General features: G+C 42.2%; 1 protein-coding gene across 1 annotated transcript in view; it reads right to left on the bottom strand.

Annotated features, from left to right (window-relative positions):
* Positions 1 to 26583, bottom strand: part of TANGO6 (transport and golgi organization 6 homolog) — a 169683-nt gene that overhangs the window by 26681 nt on the left and 116419 nt on the right. Inside the window, exons 16-17 of the mRNA XM_081215235.1 lie at positions 13023 to 13174; positions 2247 to 2360 (exon numbers count right to left, since the gene is read on the bottom strand). Of these exons, the coding sequence (XP_081071361.1) occupies positions 2247 to 2360; positions 13023 to 13174 (266 nt within the window). The remainder of the gene's footprint in view (positions 1 to 2246; positions 2361 to 13022; positions 13175 to 26583) is intronic.

The raw sequence follows: 26583 nt of genomic DNA on the forward strand, positions 1-26583 counted from the left end.
TAGTTAGGCACAATTTTCTCATGCTGCTGCCCAGCTCATCTCCACAATGAGGAGGGCTGTTCTTAACTCTGAGGCCAACAGAAAGTACAGGTCTAAACATACCTCCTTCTCCTGGGTGTTCCTCATAAATTCAATTTTCAGCAAAGGTGAGGTAGAATGAGCTTAAAGGGGGTTCCCTTCTGGCTTCAGGCTATACTTGGGAATCAGTGAATAAACAGATACGATCATAAGGCCAAAACAAGGCTAAGCAGAGAAAATAAGTGTTTCAATAAGAAAGTGAATGCTGTATTTCTCTCCAATGTGGATATTCTGGCTATCTGCAAATGGGAAAGAGGTAAAAGCTACCTCATCAGTTGGGGGTGGTAATGTCTTCCCCCTCTCTGATCCCAATCTATCTCCTGATTTTCTGGACATCTACCTCTTACCGGGCTCTCTGCTTTCTTTTCAAGCTGCCACAACCACAGAGTTTCTTGGTTGGCACATCTACGAGCAACAGAGAATTCACTGAAACCTAGGATTATCTTTTGGCACTCCACAGCTTGAGAGATAGTGATTAGAAGGAGAAAAACAAAACAAAACTTCAACAACAAGGTGGCATTTTCATTTCAGCTGTTCCTGGAGGCAAAGCAGTGCAGTAAAGAAAATCTTAGATTGAAAGCTTTGTGGTTATCTATGCTTCTCGTTAAAGTGCCCCAATTATAATCACACCTACGATTACAAGATTTAACACACCTGGTCTCAAGGATGCGACAGGAAGAGGAATCATACCCTCATCCCATTCCATTTCCTTTTCTTTATTCACTGAGTAAGCACGATTTATAAATTCCAGTGAGTGCAGACTAGAGGTGGTTTGGAGAACAGAGGTTTTTCATTCACATGGCTTTTTCAAAGTGGCAAAAATCTTCCATGGCCTCAAATTATTTTAGTACTGGTGAGACAAGCAGTGTTGCTTTCATTGGCTACACACTGACATGAGAAACTTGGATAGAGTTTCTTTCTATTTCTTCTCTCACTTTACTAACCAGACAGTTTGCTCTGCTACGGACACACAGACACACGCACACACACTCTTACTGAGTAAGGGTGTGTGCACTTACAGAGTTTCTAAGATTTATTTTAAGAGTATTGTAACTCAAATTTTAAAATAAATTTTGAAATAATTTTAGATTTACAGAAAAGTTGCGAAGACAATAGAGAATTCCTGTATACTCCTCACCCAGTTTCCCCTATTGTTAACAACTTATGTAACAATGGTGTATTTGTCAAGAGTTTTGTAGATCTTGACAGTGGGTAAAAAACACTGACTCTTTCTTAATTCCATCTTGTACAGCAGATTCTCAACAAGAGCAGTGTGTACCCTAAAACAAGTATCTGAGATATCAAGTTATGATCTCTATGTCCCCCACTCCTGCCAAGGTCCTAGATAATTACTAGGGGATAATGCTTGTACAAAAATGGTGTTAGGAACTTGATATGGCAAAATTCTAGCATGAACAAAGCCATGTGTCTGACAAAACACTTTTCTAATGGCTTCAATGACACTTGGTTAAATACCGATGTGCCAGCCACAGACGAGCATTGTGGATGCCAGGAAGTGAATTATTAATGCAAACTCTCTTTATAAAGTCAACTGGGAATGAATTTCCATTAAAATCAAGAAGAAAATTAATTTAGAGGTCACTAATTCTCAGCACACATATGGATATATAAACCTTCTTCCTGGACTGTCCACACACTGGGGAGAAATCCAACCAAACCCACTTGGAGGAGGAATAAAAGTTTAATTTATGCAACAACTAAAATCTCATGGATTGAACTCACAGCTAGAAAGGAAACATTTGAAATGAGGCCCTTTAGTGATTCTGTATGAACAATGAAATGAGTCAGGAAGACAAATCACTCAAGTTCAGGCTATAGAGGCAGGCTTGGTGCAGTCCAGCTAGCTCACCCTGGAACCTGTCCCTCTGAGGGGAATGCTGGGACCCAGAATCTCTACCTGTAAACTTGTGCCCTGGTTTTTCTGCAGTGGTTAGTGTGCAGTCTGCCTAATATGATACAGAGGAAACAGAGACTCACTGAAGATGTAAACAATACAATCTTCCTGCAAACAATACAATTTCTGCTGACTGATTCATCTGCATGAATTCATCCGGGAAAAAGGTTCAAGGCCTCCCCTGGTGAAAGGAAGACTGATAGATAAAGAACAAACAGGTAGGGAACTTGCAAATGGTAAGAGACTGACTTACCTCAGTAGCTTTCTGGCTGAGTCCCCGAAGCAGCAGCACAATCACATGGACAGCAGCTCTGCGCACCTGAACTTCATGGTCTGTTTTAGCCACAGCAATCAGACAAGTTGTTACCTAGGAGGGTGAGGGAAGAAGAAGTCAATAAAAATCAGGATTGCACAATTACCTAAAACCTTTCAACTGTGTTCCATATTCTACACATTCATTACAAACAATCTGGCTTAGAGAGCAGTGGGTTGCTTCCTCATTCTCCATGAAGAGGGAGAGATAGAGTGGTAGAGATCTTGATTTAGTCTGGCTTTTCTGGAAAGGGGCAAAATCTGGTTTGGAATTCAGGAGGGATACTAGGGAGTGGGAAGGAATACAGGTATATAATAAAGGTATGGTCAGGGCTTCCCTGGTGGCGCAGTGGTTGAGAGTCCGCCTGCCGATGCAGGGGACACGGGTTCGTGCCCCGGTCTGGGAGGATCCCACGTGCCGCGGAGCGGCTGGGTCCGTGAGCCATGGCCGCTGGGCCTGCGCGTCCGGAGCCTGTGCTCCGCAACGGGAGAGGCCACAACAGCGAGAGGCCCGTGTACCGCAAAAAAAAAATAAATAAATAAAAATAAAATAAAGGTATGGTCAAAGGTGAATATTTCCTCAAAAGTGGGAAGAACTTGCCCCACTCTGGGGACATCAAATTGAAGGAAGAAAAAATGGTCTGAAACACAGTGGCTTCTAGGGACGGAGGACCATGGAGATTTAGCTAAGTAGGCTTCAGAGTTCAAGGTCTGGCATGAATATCAACGTGCCAACTGATGAAAGTTTCAGCCCAGGGATAGAGAAATACATAAATATTCAAACTGATCTTCTTCTAGCGTGTCCAGACGTCCTGGTACACTACAATTCTAGTGTACACCCACGTGAGTTACCAGGGGCCAACTGCTGAGACTCCCTGCCTGGGCTTCTTCATTTGTGGAATGGGTCTTTCAGTGCTCATTTACTTTAAAAGACAGCTCTCTATAACAGAAAGGACTTAGAAATTACTTGCAAAACATGGTAATGTTTACTTGCAGATATATAGCTGATAATTATATGTCATAAAATGAGAAAATTTCTATATCCTGTACCAGCCATCCTGCCCCCACCCTGCTCCGGGTAAGCACAAAAATATTCTAAAACCTCCATAAAGAGATACCGATAGAAAACAACAACAACAAACAGCAACAAACCTTTCTGAGGCATTTGTGCAAGAATGAAAAGGTAAAAACAAAAATTTTGAAAGTGTGACCAATGACAGCAAAAATCTGAAGGTAAGTCTAAATTCTTCACTTGGTCTCTCACATACTTTGTTATGTGATTTACTGTGTGAGTGTATATCTTGGCCAACTGTGGAAGGCTTTCTAACCATGATAAGAAAATAGCCAGATTGTGTGCTTGGGAACATGTATAAATACATATTATGTTTAAAGAATGGTTTTTTTAAAGGTTTAAAAAAAGAATCCAGGCACAAATGAGGAAATAGGCTTGTGCAGAAATTTTAACTATGCAGGTTGTATTTTTCACAGCTTTCAAACAGTTGGGCATAGTTCAAAGTGTCTAATTAATCAGTGATGGCGAAGGGATTAGAAGAAGTAGCTTGTTCTTAAATATAATTGCATCTGTGATGCACTGGCATTTAATCAAGTTGCACAACTATTAGACAAACTTGACGCTTACAAGTGAAGGGAAATCCCAGACAAGCTCAACTCTTCGGGGGCTGTTTTTCAATAAGACCCAGCAAGCTGCTTCTGCTTTTGACCTGGAACCCTGACTCGAGGTCATCAGTGGCTTCCATGCCTCTGGCATTAACAGTAGAAGCAATTCAGTCCTAGGAGGAGTCCCCTGGGTGACCTCCAAACAGGCAACAATATAATAGGTACCTCCACTTGCAGGCTTAGTATTTAAGAGGTAAGAGCTGAAATCAGAGAAGCAAGTTAGAGCTAGGTCGAGTCCTTCCTGACACATAAAAGTTTAGCTTATTCAGTCTGATAACTAAAGTATGAAAGCCAGCCCAGGGCCATGTAATGCTCAGACTCCCCCAAGCCTTTTGCCTGCTTCCCTCTGGGTTTAGCTTTGGGCCCGTGTTTCCACATTTGGCAGGCAAAAGCCTCCGAGCCTGGAATCCCACCCGTGTCCAGCTTTGCCACCTCTGTTCTGACTCACTATGCTGGTGGGCCATGCCTCTGCCTCGGGGCTCAGTGTAGCACCAGCTCTGACTGTCAGGCATTTATTCCACAATCAGGAGAGATAGAAGCACCCTGGCTGGAAAAGGGCTTCCCCTGCAAGGCCAGTCCTTGCATGCCAGTGCTGCCCTGCAGGTGTGACCGGGAGGAGCTGGCTGTTACAAGCCCTACTGAGATCAGACGGAATGGCCTCCTTGCTCTTAGCGATTTATGCACCAGATTGTACCAAGTCCACCTGCAATCAGCCATCCAGGACAATCAGGAAGACGCCTGTGAACAGAAGAGTTCCTGGACCTTCCTCAACACCTCTGTCACAGGACCGCATCCCATGAAAGGAACAATGTTCGGTTGTGCAAAATGTTTTCAAAGCATCAGAATTTTAATATGGTCTTGCAGATATCACTGAGAGATAAGAACAGCCTTCTGTTCATGTCAAGCTCCCGCAACCAACTCGTAACGTTGCTCTTCTACAAGCCAGTGGGGTAGCCTCCTCGTCAAACACCAGAAGCAGGGAGGTCGCATGGCCGCTCTCTTCCATCTGTCCAGTCTGAACAAGTTGCCCCCATGGCCAGTCTCTCTCACCTCCAACCCCAAGGACATACTCAACACTGCCTTCCACCCCCCGCCTAAAAGCTTTGGCGGATAGATAGATGATGTAAGGTCTTTACTAATGTATGAATTGGAAGTCTTCCCAAAGGGCAGAAACCCATTCCATGGGATCTTCATGTTACCTGCCCTAAGGGTCAATGTACCTATTCTAGTAAACCAAACTATGGAAGGATTTTTTTTTTATTGGCTAAATTTTGTAAATCATATCCATTTTTGAAAGCCATGCAGAGACAAAAATGACGACTGCTTTGGAAACGCTAACGGTCAGTTTAAGCAATTTCACACTTGATAGGAGCCAACAGAAATATAGAAAACATCACTCCCCAAACAGCTGGCACGCACCAAGCATAATCAGAAATATAAATAAAGATAAAACAAATGGCAAGAGTACCAAAAACCAACTTTGGAAAATTCCAGAAGAGAGGTAGCAGGATTGAGGTATCAAGAAAGGATGATGTCAACTTTCCAGCTGCACCTTCATCCCTTTCCCTAAAATCTCCTGCTAAAATTCAGTCAGTCTGCTAACTTGTTTGAAACTAAACCATCTGTCCTTCTATTTTGTAAACTAAGAAACTTTACCAGCAAAGGCAGGGTGGCCTCTAATTCCCGCATGCTTTGCTTTACCTGATGTGGGGGACTTTCCTGGCGGTCTAGTGGTTAGGACTTTGCCTTTCAATGCAGGGGGTGCGGGTTCGATCCCTGGTCTGGGAGCTAGGATCCCACATGCCTCAGGGCCAAAAAACCAAAACATAAAATGAAGCAATATTGTAACAAATTCTATAAAGACTTAAAACCGTGGTGGCTCCATTTGCTTCCTTGAGGTTTCCCAGGACATCCACCCGAGCCCTCATCTCAGTGCATGAGCTGTCACTTAGGAAACCGCACTGATGGTGGCAAACCTGGTAATCAATTCAGATAATCTAGTGGATCAGAGGTGACAGCTCTGCATCAGACCCCAGAGCTTGGGTTCGTGGAATTCTGGGCACTACCTTACAAGTGGCTTGCTCCTGCACGTGTCACCTGGGGCGTATCTTATTTGCTGTACCGGGGATGGGCCTCTCCCTGTGGTTCGCTTAAATCGTATTTACTTTTCATGGAGAACGATAAAGATGAAAGAGCCTATCAAGATTTGGTTTTAAGCAATACAGTTCTTGACAAGAACAAGGAGAAATAGGAGAGCAATAATAATGCTCTCCAAACAGATTAAATCTTGACATCAACAGAGAGGAAAAACCTGAATTCCCAGTACAGAGACTGTGGAAGGGTTGCTCCTATCCCTTACGTTCCTTCCCTACCAGCAAGCACTGTCACGGCACAGACAGGGCCCAAGTCTGGACCACGCAACAGGGAGGACAGCTTTCTTCAGATGCCCAAGAACCACAGCTATGACCCCCAGATCAGATCACATCAGAAGAGCCTATGGTGGTTGGTTTGTTCAATTTTACATCAAAACAAGTTACACTTCCCCTCTTTCTCTGCCTGGCTAACACTTGATCAATGTGACTTTCTTGCTGTCGGGTAAACCCTGACAGTTTACCTGAGGGTCCCAGCTCCGTGTTCCCTCAGCACCTTGGGCTTGTCCTAGGAGATCACTCTAGTTCACTGTTTATTTATTCCTCTGTGTTTCACACTCTACTGAGATTTCCTTGAGGGAAGAGATTGGGTCCTTTGTCTGTGTCCTCTAACATACCTGGCACATGACAAACACACACGATGAAGAATTCCTTCAGTTTGCAGCCAAAGACAGGTTTCCCCAGAGTTAAAGCTCCTTCTCCACCAGTACACACTGGGGCCAAGCATTTCTGAGACTACAAGAGACTTCAAGAGTTTTCATGAGACACTGAAAGAACTGTCGTAGAAGAAGACACAATGATCTTTCCAAATAAATTAAAGCATTTCATTCCTCTGCTTTGGCTTCCCATCTCACTCACAGTAAAAGCCAAAGCCCAGAATGCTCTCTCCCCACATACCTGCCTGGGTCAGCTCCTGCTCCCTGCATGGCTCTGCCTAAGTCACTCATCAGTGAAGCTTCTCCTGTCCATCCAAATTCACATACAACAGCAAACTCCCTAAGTCCCTTGCCTTACTAGATTCATCTCCTTCGCACTTACTCCATCTGGCACAATATGTATTTGTTTACACACTTGCTTGTTTGTTACCTAACTCTCCTCTGTAGCATGTCAGCTCCACAAGGACAGGAACTTCTCTGTGTTCAGAGCTGGATCCCCCTCACCTAGCATAAGGCTTGGTTGTAGTCTCATAACTGGCACAGAGTAAGTACTCAGTAAGTATTTGTCAAATGAAAAACAAATGAATGAAGAATTACTTAAAAGCCAGGCCAAATCTCCCACTTTTTCAATGAGAATGGACAAGAGTGGTCTGACTACAGGAGGACTCAATGGCTGAAATACTAAGACTGTCAGGTGTCCAATCATGTTCAAACTTGCAGTCCACCCAAGGCAGCTGGTTTGGCACTGATGACATGGCAAGTGTGGGATGCTACATAAGAAGGAACATCTAAAAAGAAGACACAGAAATTATGTGGGATGGAAACACCTGGTTTTTCAAATCAGCGGGAATATATTGTCTTCTGAAGTTTCACCGCCAAAAGCAAGTGCTATTAAAACAGAGCTACATGACCCTTCCAGTAGCTTTTCTCACATGGCAACTCCCTTCTTTTTCAAGAGCACAAAAGTAATCTTATAAACGAATTGAAACATTTATTGGAGACAATATAGAGGAGTGGTTAAGAGCACAGATACAGGAACCAAATGCCTGCATTCAAATCCCAACTTTGCCACTTCCAACCGTCATGAACTTGGCAACTGATTCAATTTCTCTGTGCCTCAGTTTCCTCTTTGAGGATTGGATCAGCTGACTTACGTAAGGCACTAAGAAGAGTGTGAAGTGCTTGCTGTGATTACTGGTTTTTTTTGGCCGCACCACGCAGCATGCAGGATCTTAGTTCCCTGACTAGGGATCGAACCCATGCCCCCTGCAGTGGAAGCGCAGAGTGGACCGCTAGGGATGTCCCAATTACTATTTTTAAAACATGTAGCAACTAGTCTTCCCAAGTAAGCCTTATCTTCCTCTTCCTTCAATATTAATTAGTAAATACTTACTGAGTACCTACTATAGGCCAAATGCTGTGTTCGGCGCTAGGTGGTATACAAAGGTAAATAAAGACTGGTTCTGTCCTTGTTGTGCTCACGATTATTAATGATAATAAACACTCCTGGGATTGATGTTACAGAGTGTCCAGGTCTCTAGAAGTGGGGCAGGGTCACTCGACAAGGGGTTTGCCTGACAGGTGCCCCCAGGGCAGCAGCTCCTCACATTCAATTCTAAGGTTGAAACAAAAGGAAGGATTCTCTCTTTGTGTTAGCACCCATGGTAAGCAAACAGTCTACTACCTATTCATACTTCATTTCTGAGGGCTTAATAAGCAATGCTCAATTCTCGCTGTGAGCCAGAACGTTGTAAAGCTGACAAGGCCCTTCATCATGTAGCCTCTGCCTGGTCTCTTGTTTCAGACCTGCTACCAGCTAACTGTTCGCCCCACCCCTTCACTCTAACCTTTTGGATCTTCCTATAGTTCTTCAAACATGTCAGGCTGTCCCACACCACAGTGCCTTTGCACAAGCTGCTCCCTCTGCTGAAATGCTCGCCTTTGCTTTTTTGGGCTACCTAATTTCTACCTGTTCTCCAGATTCAGCTCTAAGAGTCTCTTCCTCCAGCACGTCTTTTTTTTTTTTTGCGGTATGCGGGCCTCTCACTGTTGTGGCCTCTCCCGCCGCGGAGCACAGGCTCCGGACGCGCAGGCTCAGCGGCCATGGCTCACGGGCCCAGCCGCTCCGCGGCATATGGGATCCTCCCGGACCGGGGCACGAACCCGTATCCCCTGCATCGGCAGGCGGACTCTCAACCACCGCGCCACCAGGGAGGCCCTCCAGCACGTCTTTGACAACACCCAAACCTGACTGAGGGGCTCCTAAAATGTGCTCCCATAGCACCTAGCACAATTAACTGGACTGTAACTGTAATCATTGCTGTTTGTATCTTCCACAGGTTACCCATGCCCAGAAGACAAGGTAGTATCTTTCGGGTTTTGTATTCCTGGCCTGTAACAAAGGGGCCTGGAACACTGCAGGTGTTTGATAAATGTACGACTGAGGACATTTGAAGGACACTGGTTACCCCTGTTCTCATCTCCTTGCTGTCCATCCTAATCACTGTCATCGTCAGCTCCCTTCAAATGACCAAAATGCTCCTTAAAGAAAAATCTTAATACAGAAAAGTAAAATTTCTTCACTCAAAAATCACCTTCTCGGGCTTCCCTGGTGGCGCAGTGGTTGAGAGTCCGCCTGCCGATGCAGGGGACACGGGTTCGTGCCCCTATCCCGGAAGATCCCACATGCCGCGCAGCGGCTGGGCCCGCGAGCCATGGCCGCGGAGCCTGTGTGTCCGGAGCCTGTGCTCCGCAACGGGAGAGGCCACAGCAGTGAGAGGCCCGCGTACAGCAAAAAAAAAAAAAAAAAAAAAAAAAAAAAAAAAAAAAAAAAAAAAAAATCACCTTCTCAATGGGGCTTACCTTGACTACCCCATTTAGACTGCAACCTCCCCTCCACCTAATGCGATAATCCTGGTCACCCTTACTTGCTCTACTTTTTCTTTTTTTTTTTTTTTTTTTTTTTTTTTTTTTTGCGGTACATGGGCCTCTCACTGTTGTGGCCTCTCCCATTGCGGAGCACAGGCTCTGGACGCGCCGGCTCAGCGGCCATGGCTCACGGGCCCAGCCGCTCCACGGCATGTGGGATCTTCCCGCACCGGGGCACGAACCCGTGTCCCCTGCATCGGCAGGTGGACTCTCAACCACTGCGCCACCAGGGAAGCCCTACTTTTTCTTATTTTCCACAGAACTTATCATTGTCTACCATACTATATATTTTAATATGTATATCATTTACTGTCTGTCTCCTCTCCCTAGAACGTAAGCTCCATGCAGATGGAAATCACTGTCCATTTTGAAGAATGATATGTTGTAGGTGTCCAGAATGCTGCTTGGCATATAGTAGGCTCTCAGTAACAACTGTTGAATAAATCATTATATTACCCATATACATTATCCCTACAACCCTGTAACAATCCTGAATTTTATATATATATATATATATATATTTTTTTTTTTTTTTTTTTTTTTCGGTATGCGGGCCTCTCACTGTTGTGGCCTCTCCCATTGCGGAGCACTGGCTCCGGACGCACAGGCTCAGCGGCCATGGCTCACGGGCCCAGCCGCTCCGCGGCATGTGGGATCTTCCTGGACCGGGGCACGAACCCGTGTCCCCTGCACTGGCAGGCGGACTCTCAACCACTGCGCCACCAGGGAAGCCCATTATAGATATTTTAATCCCATTTTCTAGGTCAGGAAACCAAGCCCAGAGTCTAGGTCATCTGACCAAGTGAACACAGGTAAGTGGCTGGTGGGACAGGGCCTCATTTATTCCCATCCCCAAGTGTGCTTGGAAATTTGGTTCTCTTTCAACAGGTCAGGTGGTCTCCAGAAAGATGATACTTCTTAAATGTTACAAAACCTGCTTTAGCTCAATCTTTCTAATTAACCAAACCAAGAAATTTTTTCAACATGAAATCATATGCCACCAGCGTGCAACAGTTTCCTTAAGAGAGAGAAAGGAAAGAAGATCTAGGAACTCAAAAAGAAATACAGTCTCAGTTTTGGGGTTCAGAGAAGATCATGATGTCAGGCATAGTTTGAGTTCATTGGCTTTAGAAAATGTATGGGATACTGTCAAATCTGAGCTGATTCACTTGGAGATCTGGGGGAAATTTTTATTCAGCTCATGGCCATGTTTAAAAAAACTGGGGGATGCTTACATAACTTTGTGAATACACTAAAAACCACTGAATTATACCCTTTAAGTGGGTGAATTGTATAGTATGCAAATTCTATCTCTGTTATTAAGAATAATAATATTTGGGTTTGGTTCAGATCATGGTCCATGAGTTTGTTTCAGTTCATGGTTTATGGTTCACTTTGGGTTGAGTCATGTGAACAGATCAAATAAACAGAGAAAAAAAATGTGGGAACCATTTCAAAATTTGACCCAGATTATTTATAACAGACTGAAATCTTTAGCTGCTATAACCAAATAGACCTGCAAAGTCCTTAAGTGTTACAAGTTAATACACTAAAGAATAAGAGATTTGCAAAGTGCCATCCAAAACAAATAAAAATCAGGCGCCCAATGGTTCATGTATATTAGAGCACTGAAAGGTTTTAAGTTGGTAGTAATCATTGTTTCTAAGTTATTAAAAACATATACAGAAAGTTGGGCATAGGGCTGTGTCCCTCGAGTTAGAGTTAAAGGAGAGGAGGACTTCCCTGGTGGCGCAGTAGTTAAGAATCCGCCTGCCAGTGCAGGGGACACGGGTTTGAGCCCTGGTCCAGGAAGATCCCACATGCCGCAGAGCAACTAAGCCCGTGCGCCACAACTACTGAGCCTGTGCTCCAGAGCCCGCAAGCCACAACTACTGCAGCCCGTGCACCTAGAGCCCGTGCTCCACAACAAGAGAAGCCACCACAGTGAGAAGCCTGTGCACCGCAACGAAGAGTAGCCCCCGCCGGCCACAACTAGAGAAAGCCTGCACGCAGCAACGAAGACCCAATGCAGCCAAAAATAAATAAATAAATAATAATTTTTTTTTTAAAAAAAGAGGAAACAAATATGTATAACTTTCCTAAAAGTCCTAAGTTGAAATTTAATGATGAGTAGCCTTTATAATCAATTAAACTAAGCATATAAAGCTCAGGAGTCAGGAAATACCATAAATTCAAGTGTATATATACATCCATGAGCATGTTTCTCTGCTCGTTGATAAGACACAATCACCAAACACTGAAGAAAATTCCTTCTCAGTAGACACTTCTTAAGATTTGATGTTCAACATGGTCAGCCCTAGGATACCGAATAATGTGAAAGAAGCCAGTATTACAAAGTTACTAAGTTTTTGTTCTTGTAAACTTATTTGCTCTATATGAAAAATCTAGTCTCTCATAAATAATAAGGTAATATAAACTGTATTTTATTTACGTATTTATAATTTATAATCCATCTTCTTCCTTAAAGATTTAAGATGGTGAAGCCCACTGAGTAAAAAGACACCTGGCAACGTATTAACTACTCTTCTTTTGCCCATCAACATCTTTAAATAGCAGAGTGTCTAGTACATAGTATGTACTTGAGACATATGTTCATATATTGATGACTAAGTAAACACAAGGGCAAAGATAAAATTTAAGAGGCTAAAGAAAGATATTCATAGAGGACAACAGTGCAATGTACCTTTCATTAAATCTTAAACTCTAAAACCAGTTTAAATCTTAAACTCTAAACACTGGAGATGTGTCCAGTGCCAACATCTTGTATGGCTACTATTTTGGCTGCTCATTTATCCTTTACCTACTATGTACCAGGCACTGGGTATAAGGCGGTGAACAAAACATGGAACTTAATTACTCTTTTCTGATAAGACCCCGTCTCCCTGAATACAAGGCACCTCCAACCGAAGAGGGTCCAATTAGAGTATGTATTTGCCTGAGAGTTTTCTGTAAACAGATGAGACTCACAGATGGCCCAGAAAACTAGGGTAAACTTCTGTTTGCACTTCCTCAAAGCTTCTTCAATTCTGTTATGTTTCCTTGGACTCTTTATAATAAATCCCCTTTTATGGCTTAAAGTAGGTTAAGATGACTTCCTGTCACTTGCAATTAAAAAATTCCTACTAAATCAACTTTCAATATACATATGAGAATAGTGAGGCTGAGGGAGGTTAAATGACTTACCAGATCTAGAAAAAGAACACAGGTCTCCTAACTCCCAGTGCTGAGCTATATCATAGGTTCAAGTAAAAACAAGCTTTAGAGAAAGGAATCAACATGCAGTACCTCATGAACCACAGAGCCCAGCATGAAGTCCAGCCTCTGGCACAGTTCTCCAAGATTGGATAAGCTGCTGGCCCTGTGAGCACTATCTGGATCTCTTGCTCCCCTCAGGAAGGTGTGGATCAAAGGTTCTCGGTACTCTGAGACCATGTCCCCTGTAGAAAAAGGGAAGAAATCAAAATACTTCAAAACAAACTTTCAATTTCTTAAAGAAGGAATAACATATCACCATGGCACACTGTATGGTGTTTTATACTTTTTTTTTTTTTTGCAGTACGCGGGTCTCTCACTGTTGTGGCCTCTCCTGTTGCGGAGCACAGGCTCCGGACACGCAGGCTCAGTGGCCATAGCCCACGGGCCCAGCCGCTCCGCAGCATGTGGGATCTTCCCGGACCGGGGCACGAACCCGTGTCCCCTGCATTGGCAGGCGGACTCTCAACCACTGCACCACCAGGGAAGCCCCTGGTGTTTTATACTTTTCAAAGTACTTGCATAACCATTAAAAATCATGCTCTGGAAGAATAATGTTAGGGAAAATATTCATGATGAATTATTTTCTGAAAAAGCAAGTAGAATCCCAATTATAACCTAAAAACCTACATGGGGAAATAAAATATTTGAAGATTTTAAAATGTATATATATATAAAAGAGAAAAATGTACATATCATAAGTGCATAGCTTAATAAACTTTCACAAACTCAATACAACTGTCACAGTCACACAAACAGCAAGTATGGTCCAAGGCTAGAGCCTGGTCATTAGCCCAGTACTCTTCCTACACTATCGCCCTACCTACTCAAGCAAATTGAGTGAAAGACAATCAAGGCATTTTGGGTCCTTGTCAAAGAGAGATCTATGATTCTTCACTCATTTGGCAGATCTTTACTGAGAGTCCTACTATATACTAAGCACGGCTTCTGATGCTTGGGATATACTGGTGAACAAAAGAAGCAAAGAGTCTTGCTCTCTTGGAGTTTCCATTGTAGTGTAAATTACACAGTATGTTAGAAGGTAATAAATGCCATGCGGTGGGGGGGGCAGGAGGAGGAAAGCAGCGTGGAAAAGAAAAAAAGGAGTAATGAAGATGGTGGCAGACTTCAGTTTTTAAAAAGATGGTCAGGGTTGGCTTCATTGAGATGGTTGAGACATCTAATCAAAGGCTAGAAGGTGAGGCTGTCGCCCATGTGGACATCTGGGGGAGGAGTACAGCAGGAAGAGGGAACAGCTAGTGTAAAAAAAAAAGCTTGTGGGGGAGCATGCCTGTGGAACATCAAGAAAGCCCAAGAGGAGGCTAGAGGGGTGATGGCAGGGGTGAGTGCTGGTGCAGAGCTTACAAGCCTTTGTAGGCCTCTGTAAGGACTTGGGCTTTTTCTGAGTAAAATGAGAGGCCTTTGGAGGATTTTGAGCAAAAAAGGTGCTAAAAGATGACTCTGGCTGCAGTGCTAAGAACATGCAGTAGTGTATGTGTCTGTATGTGTGTCTGGGGTGGAGCAAGGGTACAAATTAGGAAGCTACTGCAGTAAGCTGTTTGAGAGAGGATGGTGACATGAACAGTAGAGGGGGTGAGAAAAAGATTCTGCATATATTCTGAAGATTACACCAACATGATTTCCAGAGGACTCCAATAATGACTTCCAGGATTTTAGCTTTTGTGCCTGGAAGGATGAAGTTACTATCAACTGAGGTGGGAAAATCTCCAAGTGAAGCAGGCCTGGAGCAGGAGAATTCAGTTTTAATATGTTGAAAAAGTAGTGGAAGATATATAGGGAGTTCAGAAGAGAAGTCTGGATTGAAGATATACATTTTGGAATCAATGGAATGTAGATTATATTTAAAACCTTGAAACTAGATGTATAATCAAGGGAGTGAGTTTAGGCTGGGAAGGGAAGAGGACCGAGGACCAAACCTATACCCTTCCTTCAACATTAAGTCTGGGAAGGGTCTGGGAAGGGAAGAACCAGCAAAGGAGACTGAAAAGGAATAACCAGTCACGTAGGAGAAGAATTAGCATGGTATCCTAGAAATTAAGGGAAGAAAGTATATCAGAGAGGAAAGAATGGTCTGCATCAAATGCTGCTAATAAGTCAGGTAAAAGAAGACTAAAAATTGACCATTAGATTGAGTAACAACGAGGTCACTGTTGACCCTGACAAGAACAGTTTGTTTGTTTGTTTGTTTTAATAAATGTGTTTATTTTTGGCTGCGTTGGGTCTTTGTTGCTGTGCACGGGCTTTCTCCAGTTGCGGCGAGCAGGGGCTACTCTTCATGGCAGTGCGTGGGCTTCTCATTGTGGTGGCTTCTCTTGTTGCAGAGCACGGGCTCTAGGCGCGTGGGCTTCGGTAGTTGTGGCACGTGGGCTCAGTAGCTGTGGCTTGTGGGCTCTACAGCACAGGCTCAGTAGTTGTGGCACACGGGCTTAGTTGCTCCACGGCATGTGGGATCTTCCAGGACCGGGGCTTGAACCCGTGTCCCCTGCATTGGCAGGTGGATTCTTAACCACTGAGCCACCAGGGAAGCCCGACAAAAACAGTTTTGATGCACTGGCAGGGGTAAGCGCATGATAGAAGTGGGTTTAAAATATAATGTGAGGGCTTCCCTGGTGGCGCAGTGGTTGAGAGTCCACCTGCCGATGCAGGGGACACGGGTTCGTGCCCCGGTCCGGGAGGATCCCACATGCCGCGGAGCGGCTGGGCCCGTGAGCCATGGCCGCTGAGCCTGTGAGTCCGGAGCCTGTGCTCCGCAACGGGAGAGGCCACAACAGTGAGAGGCCCGCGTACAGCCAAAAAAAAAAAAAAAAAAAAAAAAAAAAAAATATATATATATATATATATATATATATATATATATATATATATATATAAAATGGGAGAAAAAGAATTGGAGACAGATCACTTAAGGAGTTCTCTGCACAGCATATCAAAGAAATGGGGTGGTAGCTGGTCAAGGAAGTGGGGCCAAGAAAGGTGTTTGCATTATTTTATTCTTAAAGAGAGGAGAAAGCACGCCAAGGCACTCAGAATTGACTTTTTTTTTTTTTTTTTTAATGGAAACAACTTCTTCCTCCACAGATGGGCTGAGAACTAAAGCTGCTTTGACTTGATCTTGGCTCTGAGGCCCTAGCTCCAGAAACCAAGTATAACACTCCACTTCCAGCCTTTCTGTAGCCCTAAGGTAACATGATTATCTAAATGGTGACAAAATGGTTTCTGAAGCATATGTTTAAAGTCACCAAAATGGTAACTTATATAGAAAAGTCACCAACCTGCTCTATATCAGGCCCAGTTAAAATGCCTCAAATGCCACTTCCTTTGTGAAAACCTCCCTTAATGTCCTCAGTCAGCCTTAATTAGTCCTCCTTGGAAGTCCCACAGTACTTTGTACTTAAATCACATTTGTTACTAATGCCTTGATTCCTAGATGTTTTCAGCCTATATCTATTTCTTCCGTTAGACTATAAATTCCTTGAGGGTAGAACTTTGCTTCATCTCTGTTCCTATTGGTTCTTAGTAATCTTTGCACATACTAGGTACTCAACAAATACCAATGTTGAACCGAATTCACTCATTTATTCAATAAAATGTAATTATGCAACAGTATCATGCTAATGTTCTAGGGATACAAAAATTGATAAAACGTAATCTTTACCCTTTAAGCAGCCCAAAGTTTAGGGGGTGGGTATAAACAGATAAGTACCAACAATTACAGTACTGTGCAGTTAATGCCATCACAGAGTCAAGCAGAGGTTGCTTAGCATAATGTCACTAATCTTCAGTCACTTGGAAGGGGGAGGAGGAGGAAGTTTATTTTTTGTTTTCCCTCAAAGTCAGGAACACAATGTACTTTCCTTACAATACAAGAAAAAGATGAGGACTAATTTCTCTAAAATGCTCCCAGTTCCTAACACAATACATGCAGTCACAAGACTCACCTCCTGCTCAGTTAATATCAACATATATTGCAGAAATGGAATCAATGAATGACTTAGCCATAGCCTATTTTCAGAATAGAAAAGAGGGGACTTTGTGCCTACTAGTATTTGCATTTCTGAATATCAGTCCTAGTGAAGGCAGTCACATGTATGCACAACAAAATCTGCATAAAGGCTTCTCTGCAGAACTGTAATAGTAAAAAATGAGAAGATATAAATTAAATATTAATTAATGTGGAAGTGGTTAAATAACCATACATATTATGGAATACTGTGTGGTCATTAAAAGGAACAAGATAGAATTAAGTGCAACAATACAGAAAGGTTCCCCTGGGACTTCCCTGGTGATCTAGTGGTTAATACTCTGTGCTTTTACTGCAGGGGGCATGGGTTTGATCCCTGGTCGGGGAACTAAGATCCCACCTGCTGCGCGGCCAAAAAGAAGCTATTAAAGAAAATTTAATATTCCTTAAGAAAATATTTCTAAAGGAAATATTTAATTTCCTTAAGACACTGTTAAGTGAAAGAAACTAATAGAACCAGTATCATTCCATTTACGTATGTAAAAATGCACACACATAACTTCTCTCAATATTAAACAAACCACACTTACAGATTTAAATATGTATATTAAATATACAAACGCATAGAAAAAAGAGAAAAAGGATTTACTACTCTTTGGACAAATAACTTGTCCAAAGAGTAAATACAACCAAGATCAAACTTAGGTAGTCTGACACATAACTCCTATGATACAATGCATTTAAGATATTTCCAACTAAGAGGAAAACATCTCTTTCTACTTTTGTTATAGTACTGTCCCTTTCTGGAGCTAGAAACGGGCGTGCTCGTTCTGCAGTGTGAGATGTGCATCCAGAGTTAAGAGCTCTGTGTTCTAATTTTGGCCCTGCTGCCAACTAGTAGTGTCACTCAGAGCAATTCCCTTCACCTCCCCGGACCAACTGGAGATGAGTCAATTAGATGAGATGGTCTCTCTGGCCCCTTCCAGTTGGAAGTCTATGAGGTGATGAGTCACCTTTGGCTTAGCCATCAGGGGAATGAGATTCAGGAGACTTAGAAAGGAAGAAAAGGCACATATTCATGAGTACTGGAGTGGGAGGCTGCTGTGGTTAAAGGAATGAAGGTCCTTGATGGGAAGGAAGTCACTGAGAAATGAAGGAAATCTGGAAATCCATAAGGAGGGGAAATTGCAGGTTGAAAAGGTAAGAGCAGATGACAAACTAGTTAATATTTACTAATGTAGGGATTTAAAGTTAAAAATAAGTGGTAAACTAACATAACATTGAAATTAACTATATTTCAATTTAAAATGGATAAAAAAAATAAGTGGTAAAGAAAAGACACTATGTGCCAAGTACGGTGCTAGGCACTATGGACCATAAACAAGAAAGACAGAGTCCCTCCCCTCATGGCATTCAAAGTCTACTGGGGAAGAGGAAAAAAACTGACCAAGCAATAACAATGGAGTGAGTTGTGCCCAAAATGGTGACAGAGAAAGATACTTTTATGAGTAATGTTTTGATCTGGTACCAATTTCCATTAATAACAGCTCCAGTATTCTTTTTCATCCAGACTCAAAAGCCTGGTGTTCTTTTTTGACTTCTCCCAGTTACCCTTCAGTCAATCAGTCAGTTCATTTATTATGCTTCGATCCGCATTTACTTCCCTATGGGATTTGAGGCAACTTACAATAAAAAATATTGAAACTGAATTGAATATTTTTTAGAAGTTCTATAGTAATTGAAGAAGTACACATATCCCAAGCTAAGAATGGTTATTGCAAATGAATCCCAAATTTAGTTGAGCAATTCTGGTAGCTGAGGCAAAAAAGGAAACAGAAAAAACATAGTTCCCATTACTCAATAAAAGAAAGAACATAGATTCGTTAGGAGACAAAAACTTCAGGAAGAATACCAAGAGGTATCTCACTCATTCATTCAGCAAATCTTAATTGAGTGCCTACAATATTCCAAGTACGTTCTCAGTACTGGAGATAATATAGCATGAACAAGAAAGCAAAGTTCCCATCTTTATGAAGCCTACTTCTAGTGGAGGAGAAAGACAATAAATAGTAAATAAACTTTCCAGCAGCAATAAGAGCTACGAAGAAAAATGAGGAGGGGGCAGCCGTTAAGAGTCAGGGGTGAGGGCTCAGGGAAAAGCTGTCAGAGGAGAAGAGCTGAAGGAACAAGTAATGTGAAGACCTGGGGGAAAAGGGAAGAGCAGAATGGACAACAGAACTTTTACATTCAATGTAGAAATCATATGGCTGTTTCTTACACTGACCTACCATAAAAGTCAAGGGCATACCATTACATTAACAAAACCAAATTTTAACATTCCATTTATATAAATTCCTGCCCTGCCAGAGCTTCATTACAACTTTCCAAATGAGCATCCATTTAACTGCATGCTCCACCAACCCCACTCCCAAGCGTACCTAAGAGGAGCCAGTGGAGACTTGGATCTCAAGAGCCCTGTACTGTACCCAGTCAGCTGGCTCTGGGCCCACTTGCTACCTTGTTTTCCAGGTATTGGACTGGACGAGCTGGGACACTCCCTGCGCCCACTCTGCATGCATTTCTCAAAGTGCCCTGCTGTCATGTTCTCTGCAACCTGACCTCTCTTAGACCTCACATACACAGTCAAGATTTGCCACACCCTTGCTCAAACCTGGTCTTCTTCGGGGATTTACAGCTCTGCCCCCATTTCCTGGAGGCTCTGCTAGCCTCTGACTGTCCTCCTTCTCCCTAGCTCTTGTCATGCTGTGTGGCTGGTTTCTTAAGACTGTACTGGATCCTAGTCTCCAGGTTGGGGGTGAGCCCTGACCAGGTTTCTATGCAGAACAAAATGAATGCATATGATCAGAGAATACAGCTTCAAGGGCTGCAATAATAGAATTTAAAGATCCTACAAAAAGGGTTCTTAATTTGAGCTTTAGGGATCCCTACATGTCAAATTTTGTTGTGTACACCTCACTAGCATTTTCCCATTCTTCCTTGTAAACAGCACTCTAATTCTGTTCAAATATCCACCTTCCCCACTGCCCAACCATCACTTATGTGATTCAGGTTAAGGTCTTTGTTGCTTTAAATGAATCACGGTGGACATATCCCCTTGCCTTAACTGCTTTGGGCACGTGACCCAGTCTGAACAATGAGATGTGAAGGAAAATCTGTTGGAAGACCCTAAGAAAATATTTTGCCTCTGGTTATAAGAATATTACACCTCAAAAAAAAAAGAGGGCTTCCCTGGTGGCACAGTGGTTGAGAGTCTGCCTGCCGATGCAGGGGACACGGGTTTGTGCCCCGGTCTGGGAAGCTCCCACATGCCGTGGAGCGGCTAGGCCCGTGAGCCATGGCCGCTGAGCCTGCGCGTCAGGAGCCTGTGCTCCGCAAAGGGAGAGGCCACAACAGTGAGAGGCCCACGTACCGCCAAAAAAAAAAAAAAAAGAATATGACACCTCAGAGCTGCTGCAGCCAAATGAAACTGTGAGGAACCAGGGGATGAGACTAATAAAGCTGAGGCTGGCAGAGTAGAAAGATGAAAAGATTTTGGATCTTGAATGATGTCATGGAGGCAAAGGATTAACCAGTTCAGAACTTTCTGTCATATGCAATGATTCATTCCTTATTGTTTAAGCCAACTGAGTTGGGAATTTGTTACCTGCAGCCAAAAGCATTCTGATATGATATATGAAAATTTAACGCTATAGAGTACTTCTATGTCAGTTCTATGTTTATCAATACAAAGCCAGAGAGACTTCCCTGGTGGCACAATGGTTAAGATTCTGTGCTCTCAATGCAGGGGGCCTGCCTGGGTTCGATCCCTGCTCAGGGAACTAGATCCCACATGCATGCTGCAACTAAGAGTTCGCATGCCACAAGTAAGGAGCCCGTGTGCTGCAACTAAGGAGCTGGTGAGCCACAACTAAGGAGCCCGCCTGCCTCAACTAAGACCCAGCACAACCAAATAAATAAATAAATATAATAATTAAAAAATAATACAAAGCCAGAAAAGTTAGATTTGCCAAAACAAACTTAAAGCAGTATATGTTTTTAAAAGGGTTCAAAAGTCAATTTTATAACATATAAAAGAAAAAATTAAACCCAATAATTTTCTTTCTTCTAATTACAATTTTAATTGGGACAATAGACTAGTATACGGCATGACTCAAAATATCAGTGTGTGTAATATATATATATATATATATACTTTGCCAAAGAGCAGAGTCATCTTTATACATCTGCCAACCTGTTAAATAAAGAAAGGTGAGTAACTATTTACAGTAGGAGCTCATGTGAAGGGGTTATATGCTGAGTATATTTCGCAACTACTGACTAACTAGTTCATTTAAAACCTCAGGCTCTGGGACACCCACTGCTATTCCTTAGTTTCTGATTAAGCAACAAAACCTCAATTATATCATCCAGGAGGGGTTTTGGTTAATATATATATTTTTGGCTTTTGCCTTTTTGTGTTTTTCTTTATCCAGATGAGAAGTTTGTATTGCTTCAGTTGAAACTTATTTGAACCACAAGGTTCCAAGATTCTATTTCACCTTTTGTCAGAAAAGGTGGCATACACTTGCCCCCTGACAGGGGCAAACTCATTACCATCCTGTTGTCTCCTTAAAAGTATACATATTATATGGCTTTTACAAAAAATAGTATTGATTTTTGAACTCCCTCACCGCCATTTTCAGAAAGTATTCACAGTAGACTACAATATTTAGACTAAGAGATACCCATGGAACTGAAGTTGGAGAGTCCACCATCTTTTTCCTCAGGCCTTCAGAAACAGCTTCAGGGAAATGAACACAGTAAACCCAAGACTACTTTTAGAAACTTACTCAAGTTGATTCTAGTCAGTGGGGTTTATCCTAGTTCAGCTCTACGGCTTTTCCTTTGTGCAACGACAATGACAACACCTGGCTATTTGCATCTCCATATTCTTCTCAGGAAGTCAGCAATAATCAACCTTATTGAGAAGCAAACAGCTGTGTGTTCAAGGAAACAAATGAAGGATCTAGATTTGTTTGAACAAACTTGATTTAAAAAACGAGGTGCTTTGGAAGGTGAAAAATCAAGTGCATAGTGAAAAGAGAGCTGGAAAAATTTTAACCTGCCTGTGACTTGTTTGTATCAATTATCGTATATATGAAAAGATTCCTTCAACAAATTAGGACTTGGAAGATTTTTTTTTTAGTCAAGCTTGGCAATGGTACTTTGAAGTCTACATTGATAGATTCATTTATGCCTATCAGATCCCACCTTCCCTCATAAAGGATCTGAGATGACCTGAAACAAGAGACACTTACATAGTGAAAGAGCTATCAAATCTGAGCTGACACAGTAAACTACTGGAGTCAGGAGACCTGCTGATTTCAAGGGCTTAACTACTCTTCTAGTTCAGTGAAACAGGTCATAAAAGTGAAATCAAGAAAAGTCAAGTGAGAAAGAAAATTCCACTGCTAGCCAAATCTTTACACCATCCTTTCAAAACTCCGTAATTAATGTCTGCAGAGCCCTCTATTCCTTCTTTCCTTCTTCTCTTCCCTTCTTTCTCTCTTTCTACCCCCCCTCCTTTTCTTTTGAGACATAGAAGGGAACACTGATAAAAAATCATTCTTAACTACTCTCTTCTATCTACCAACAGGAAATAACTAAGAAATATCCTGTCCTGCTGGTTAAGGTGCTGTTGGGTAAAGGCAATTATATTTTCCAAAGACTTGAATGATCACTTACAGCCAGCACTCCTCTGTAATCAGAAGTTGACATACATTCTGAGTAATGTTTTAGACCAATGTTTCTTTTTTTTTTTTTTTTTTTTTTTTTTTTTTTTTTTTTTTTTTGCGGTACGCGGGCCTCTCACTGTTGTGGCCTCTCCCGTTGCGGAGCACAGGCTCCGGACGCGCAGGCTCAGCGGCCATGGCTCACGGGCCCAGCCGCTCCGCGGCATGTGGGATCTTCCCAGACCGGGGCACGAACCCGTGTCCCCTGCATCGGCAGGCGGACTCTCAACCACTGCGCCACCAGGGAAGCCCAGACCAATGTTTCTTAAACACAAACATGGGCAGTGAAATTGCGCAGTGCAACTTGATTATAATGTGGATCCAGGTGATTCAGAATTATCATTAAAATGAAAACACAACATTTAAAAAATTCTTTTAAAGAATTCACAGACCCCTGAATTATATCAGAATTTAATCTCCAGACTCCAGCCCTTCCATCTAGCTAATTCAATAAAAACATTAAAACATGTAACGTGCACTACAATGTGCAAGGGACTCTAATGGGCACTAGAGATTTAGAGGTGAAGGAAATTTTGCATATATATGCCCAGCTGATCCAGTACAGCTGATAATTTGAAAAAGACTGATAATGCTTTTTTGAGCAAGGGAATGGCTTAACTAGAGATATATTCTTGAGTTTGGTGAATCTGAATTTATACGTGTGTTCAGAAAGGACAAAAGTCTTTGTTCTATGACGTAGAATGAGGTTTGCATCGTAATAATTAATCTCCAGCTGGATCACTTCTACTGCAATGCCTTCAGGACACTCTTACACTCTGTTAACTGGCTGCAAAGTCACAGTCAGCCAAAGGATATGATAATCTTTTAGAGATCAACTCTTTTTTCCCAAATGAATAATGATTCAAATAGTATGGTGTTTTCTCTACACAATAAGCGTAGTAAATAAAATGTTAAGCCGCATGGAATGATTGAAAATTTCTACAATCTTTAGCAAGAGAAAGTCTTTTTCTATGATAGTCACAGAGGAATCAGGTCATTGATAGCACAGTCATTGTAGGGTGTGGCCTCACCAGCTCAGAAGTGCTGATGCCTACTTCACTCTCAATGCAGGCATGAAAGTAATTTATTCCACTTGAAGCAACTGATGCCTCCTAACCTACTTTTTAGCTCTTGCTACCAGGTGTCAAAAGTAGGTATTGAGACTAGCAATTAATACTCTGAAAATGAAATTAAGAAAACAATTCAATTTATAACTGAATCAATCAAAAAGAATAAATGCTTAAGAATAAATTTAACAAAAGAAGTGGAACGTTTGTACTCTGAAAACTACAAAATATTGTTAAAAGAAATTAAAGAAGAACTAAATAAATGGAAAGACATCCCACATTCATGGATTGGCAATGCTGCCAAAATTGATCTACAGAGTCAATGTAATCTCTATCAAAACCCCAGTTGCCTTTTTTCCCCCCCAGAAGTTGGCAAGCTGATCCTTAAATTCACATGGGAATGTAAGGGATACAGAATAACCAAACAATCTTGAAAAAGAAGAACAAAGCTGGAGGACTCCCATTTCCTAATCTAAAAACTTACTACAAAGCTACAAAAATCGAGACAATCTGGTACTAGCCTAAAGACACACCTGCAGATCAATGGAATAAACTGAGAGTCTAGAAATAAACTCTCATTTTTATGGTCAATTGATTTTCAACAAGAATGCCAAGATAATTCAATCAGGAAGAGAATAGTTTTTCAACAAATGGTGCTAGGACAACTGGACATCCACATGTAAAAGAGCTGAACCCCTTCCTTACACCATATACAAAAGTAACTTCAAATGATCATAGATCTAAGTGTAAGAGCTAAAATTATAAAACTCTTAGAAGAAAACACAGGAGTATATCTTTGTGACTTAGGTTAGGCAAAGGCATTTCAGGGACTTCGCTGGTGGTCTAGTGGTTGATAGTCTGCCTTCCAATGCTGGGGAGGTGGGTTCAATCCCTGGTCAGGGAACTAAGATTCCACATACTGCGGGGCAACTAAGCCTGCACACCACAACTACTGAGCCCTCATGCCTCAACTAGAGAGCCCGCGTGCCGCAAACTATAGAGCCCACACACTCTGGAGCCCGTGCACTGCAACTACAGAGCCCACACACTCTGGAACCCATGCACCACAACTAGAGAGAAGCCCACATGCTGCAACAAAAGATCCTGCATGCCGCAACGAAGATCCCACATGCTGCAACGAGACCCAACACAGCCAAAAAAAACAAAAGGGCATTTCACATACAACACCAAAAGCACAAGTGGCAAAAGAAAAAATAGGTATGTTGGACTTCACCAATATTAAAAACTTTTGTGTGTCAAATATCACCATCAAGAAAGTAAAAAGACAACCTATAGAATGATGGGAGAATATATTTGCAAATCATGTATTTGATAAAAGGCTTATCTTCAGAATCTATAAAGAACTCTTACAACACAATTAAAAAAGAAAAATAGGTCAAATTCAAAATGGGCAAAGGATCTGAACCGTATATTTTCCAAAGAAAATATACAAATGGCACATAAGAAGATGCTCATGGGCTTCCCTGGTGGCGCAGTGGCTGGGAGTCCGCCTGCTGATGCAGGGGACATGGGTTCGTCCCCCGGTCCGGGAGGATCCCACATGCCGCGGAGCGGCTGGGCGCGTAAGCCATGGCTGCTGAGCCTGCGCGTCCGGAGCCAGTGCTCCGCAACGGGAGAGGCCACAACAGTGAGAGGCCCGCGTACCAAAAAAAAAAAAAAAAAAAAAAAGAAGATGCTCAGTACCATTAATCATTATGGAAATGCAAACCAAAACCACAAGATACCACTTCATACCCATTAGGATGGCTATAATCAAAAAGACAAGAACAAGTGCTGGTGAGGAGAAGAAACTGAAACACTGCTGGCCGAAATGTAAAATGGTGCAGCCACTTGGGAAAACAGTTTGGCAGTTCCTCAAAAAGTCAGAGTTACCATATGACCCAGCAATTCCACTCCTTCGTATATACTCAAGAGAATTTAAAACACATTCCCACATAAAAACTTGAACATGAAATGTTCAAAGCAGCATTATTCATAATAGTCAAAAAGTGAAAAGAACTCAAATGTCCACCAACTGATGGATGGATTTTAAAATGTGTTACATCCATACAATGGAATATTACCTGGCAATAAAAAGGAATAAGGTACATGCTGCAACACAGATGAACTTTGAAAACATGTAAGTTAAAGAAGCCAGTCAAAAAAAAAATGTATGATTTCATTTATAGGAAATATCCACAAGAAGAAAATCCCTAGAGACAGAAAGATTAGTGATTGTCTGACTGGTCATGGGTACAGGGTTTATTTTGGGGTGGCGAAAATGTTTCAAATTTGATTGTGGTGATGGCTGTACAACCTTGGGAACATACAAAAAATTTTTGAATTGCACACTGTAAATTGGTAAATTGTATAGTATATGAAGTATATCTCAATAAAGCTATTTTTTTAAAAAGTAAGTTTGGGGCCGGGAGGGGTTAAAGGAGGGCTACATAATCTAGTTCACGTTGAAGCTGGAAAAATAAATAACATATAAAAATCTTCACATATTAGAAGAGAAGAGGTATATGTGTGTAAGCAGAATCTGATATGAAACGCACCTCTGCCTTCCAGCAGCTCAGAGACCACAGATCTCACAGACAATTCACAATGGTTGCTCCCTTCAAACATGAAGTAGGAGATCCGGATTCTTTCATGATGTGCCCACTACGGGAACCGGGTCCTGCCCTTGACCACCAGGTCAAGCAGAACCCAGAGCTTTCCCATTGCTTTGTGAATGGCATTGCTTCTGCCAG

This window comes from Mesoplodon bidens (assembly GCF_964165515.1).
Source record: "Mesoplodon bidens genome assembly, chromosome: 18".
Lineage (NCBI taxonomy): Eukaryota > Metazoa > Chordata > Mammalia > Artiodactyla > Ziphiidae > Mesoplodon > Mesoplodon bidens.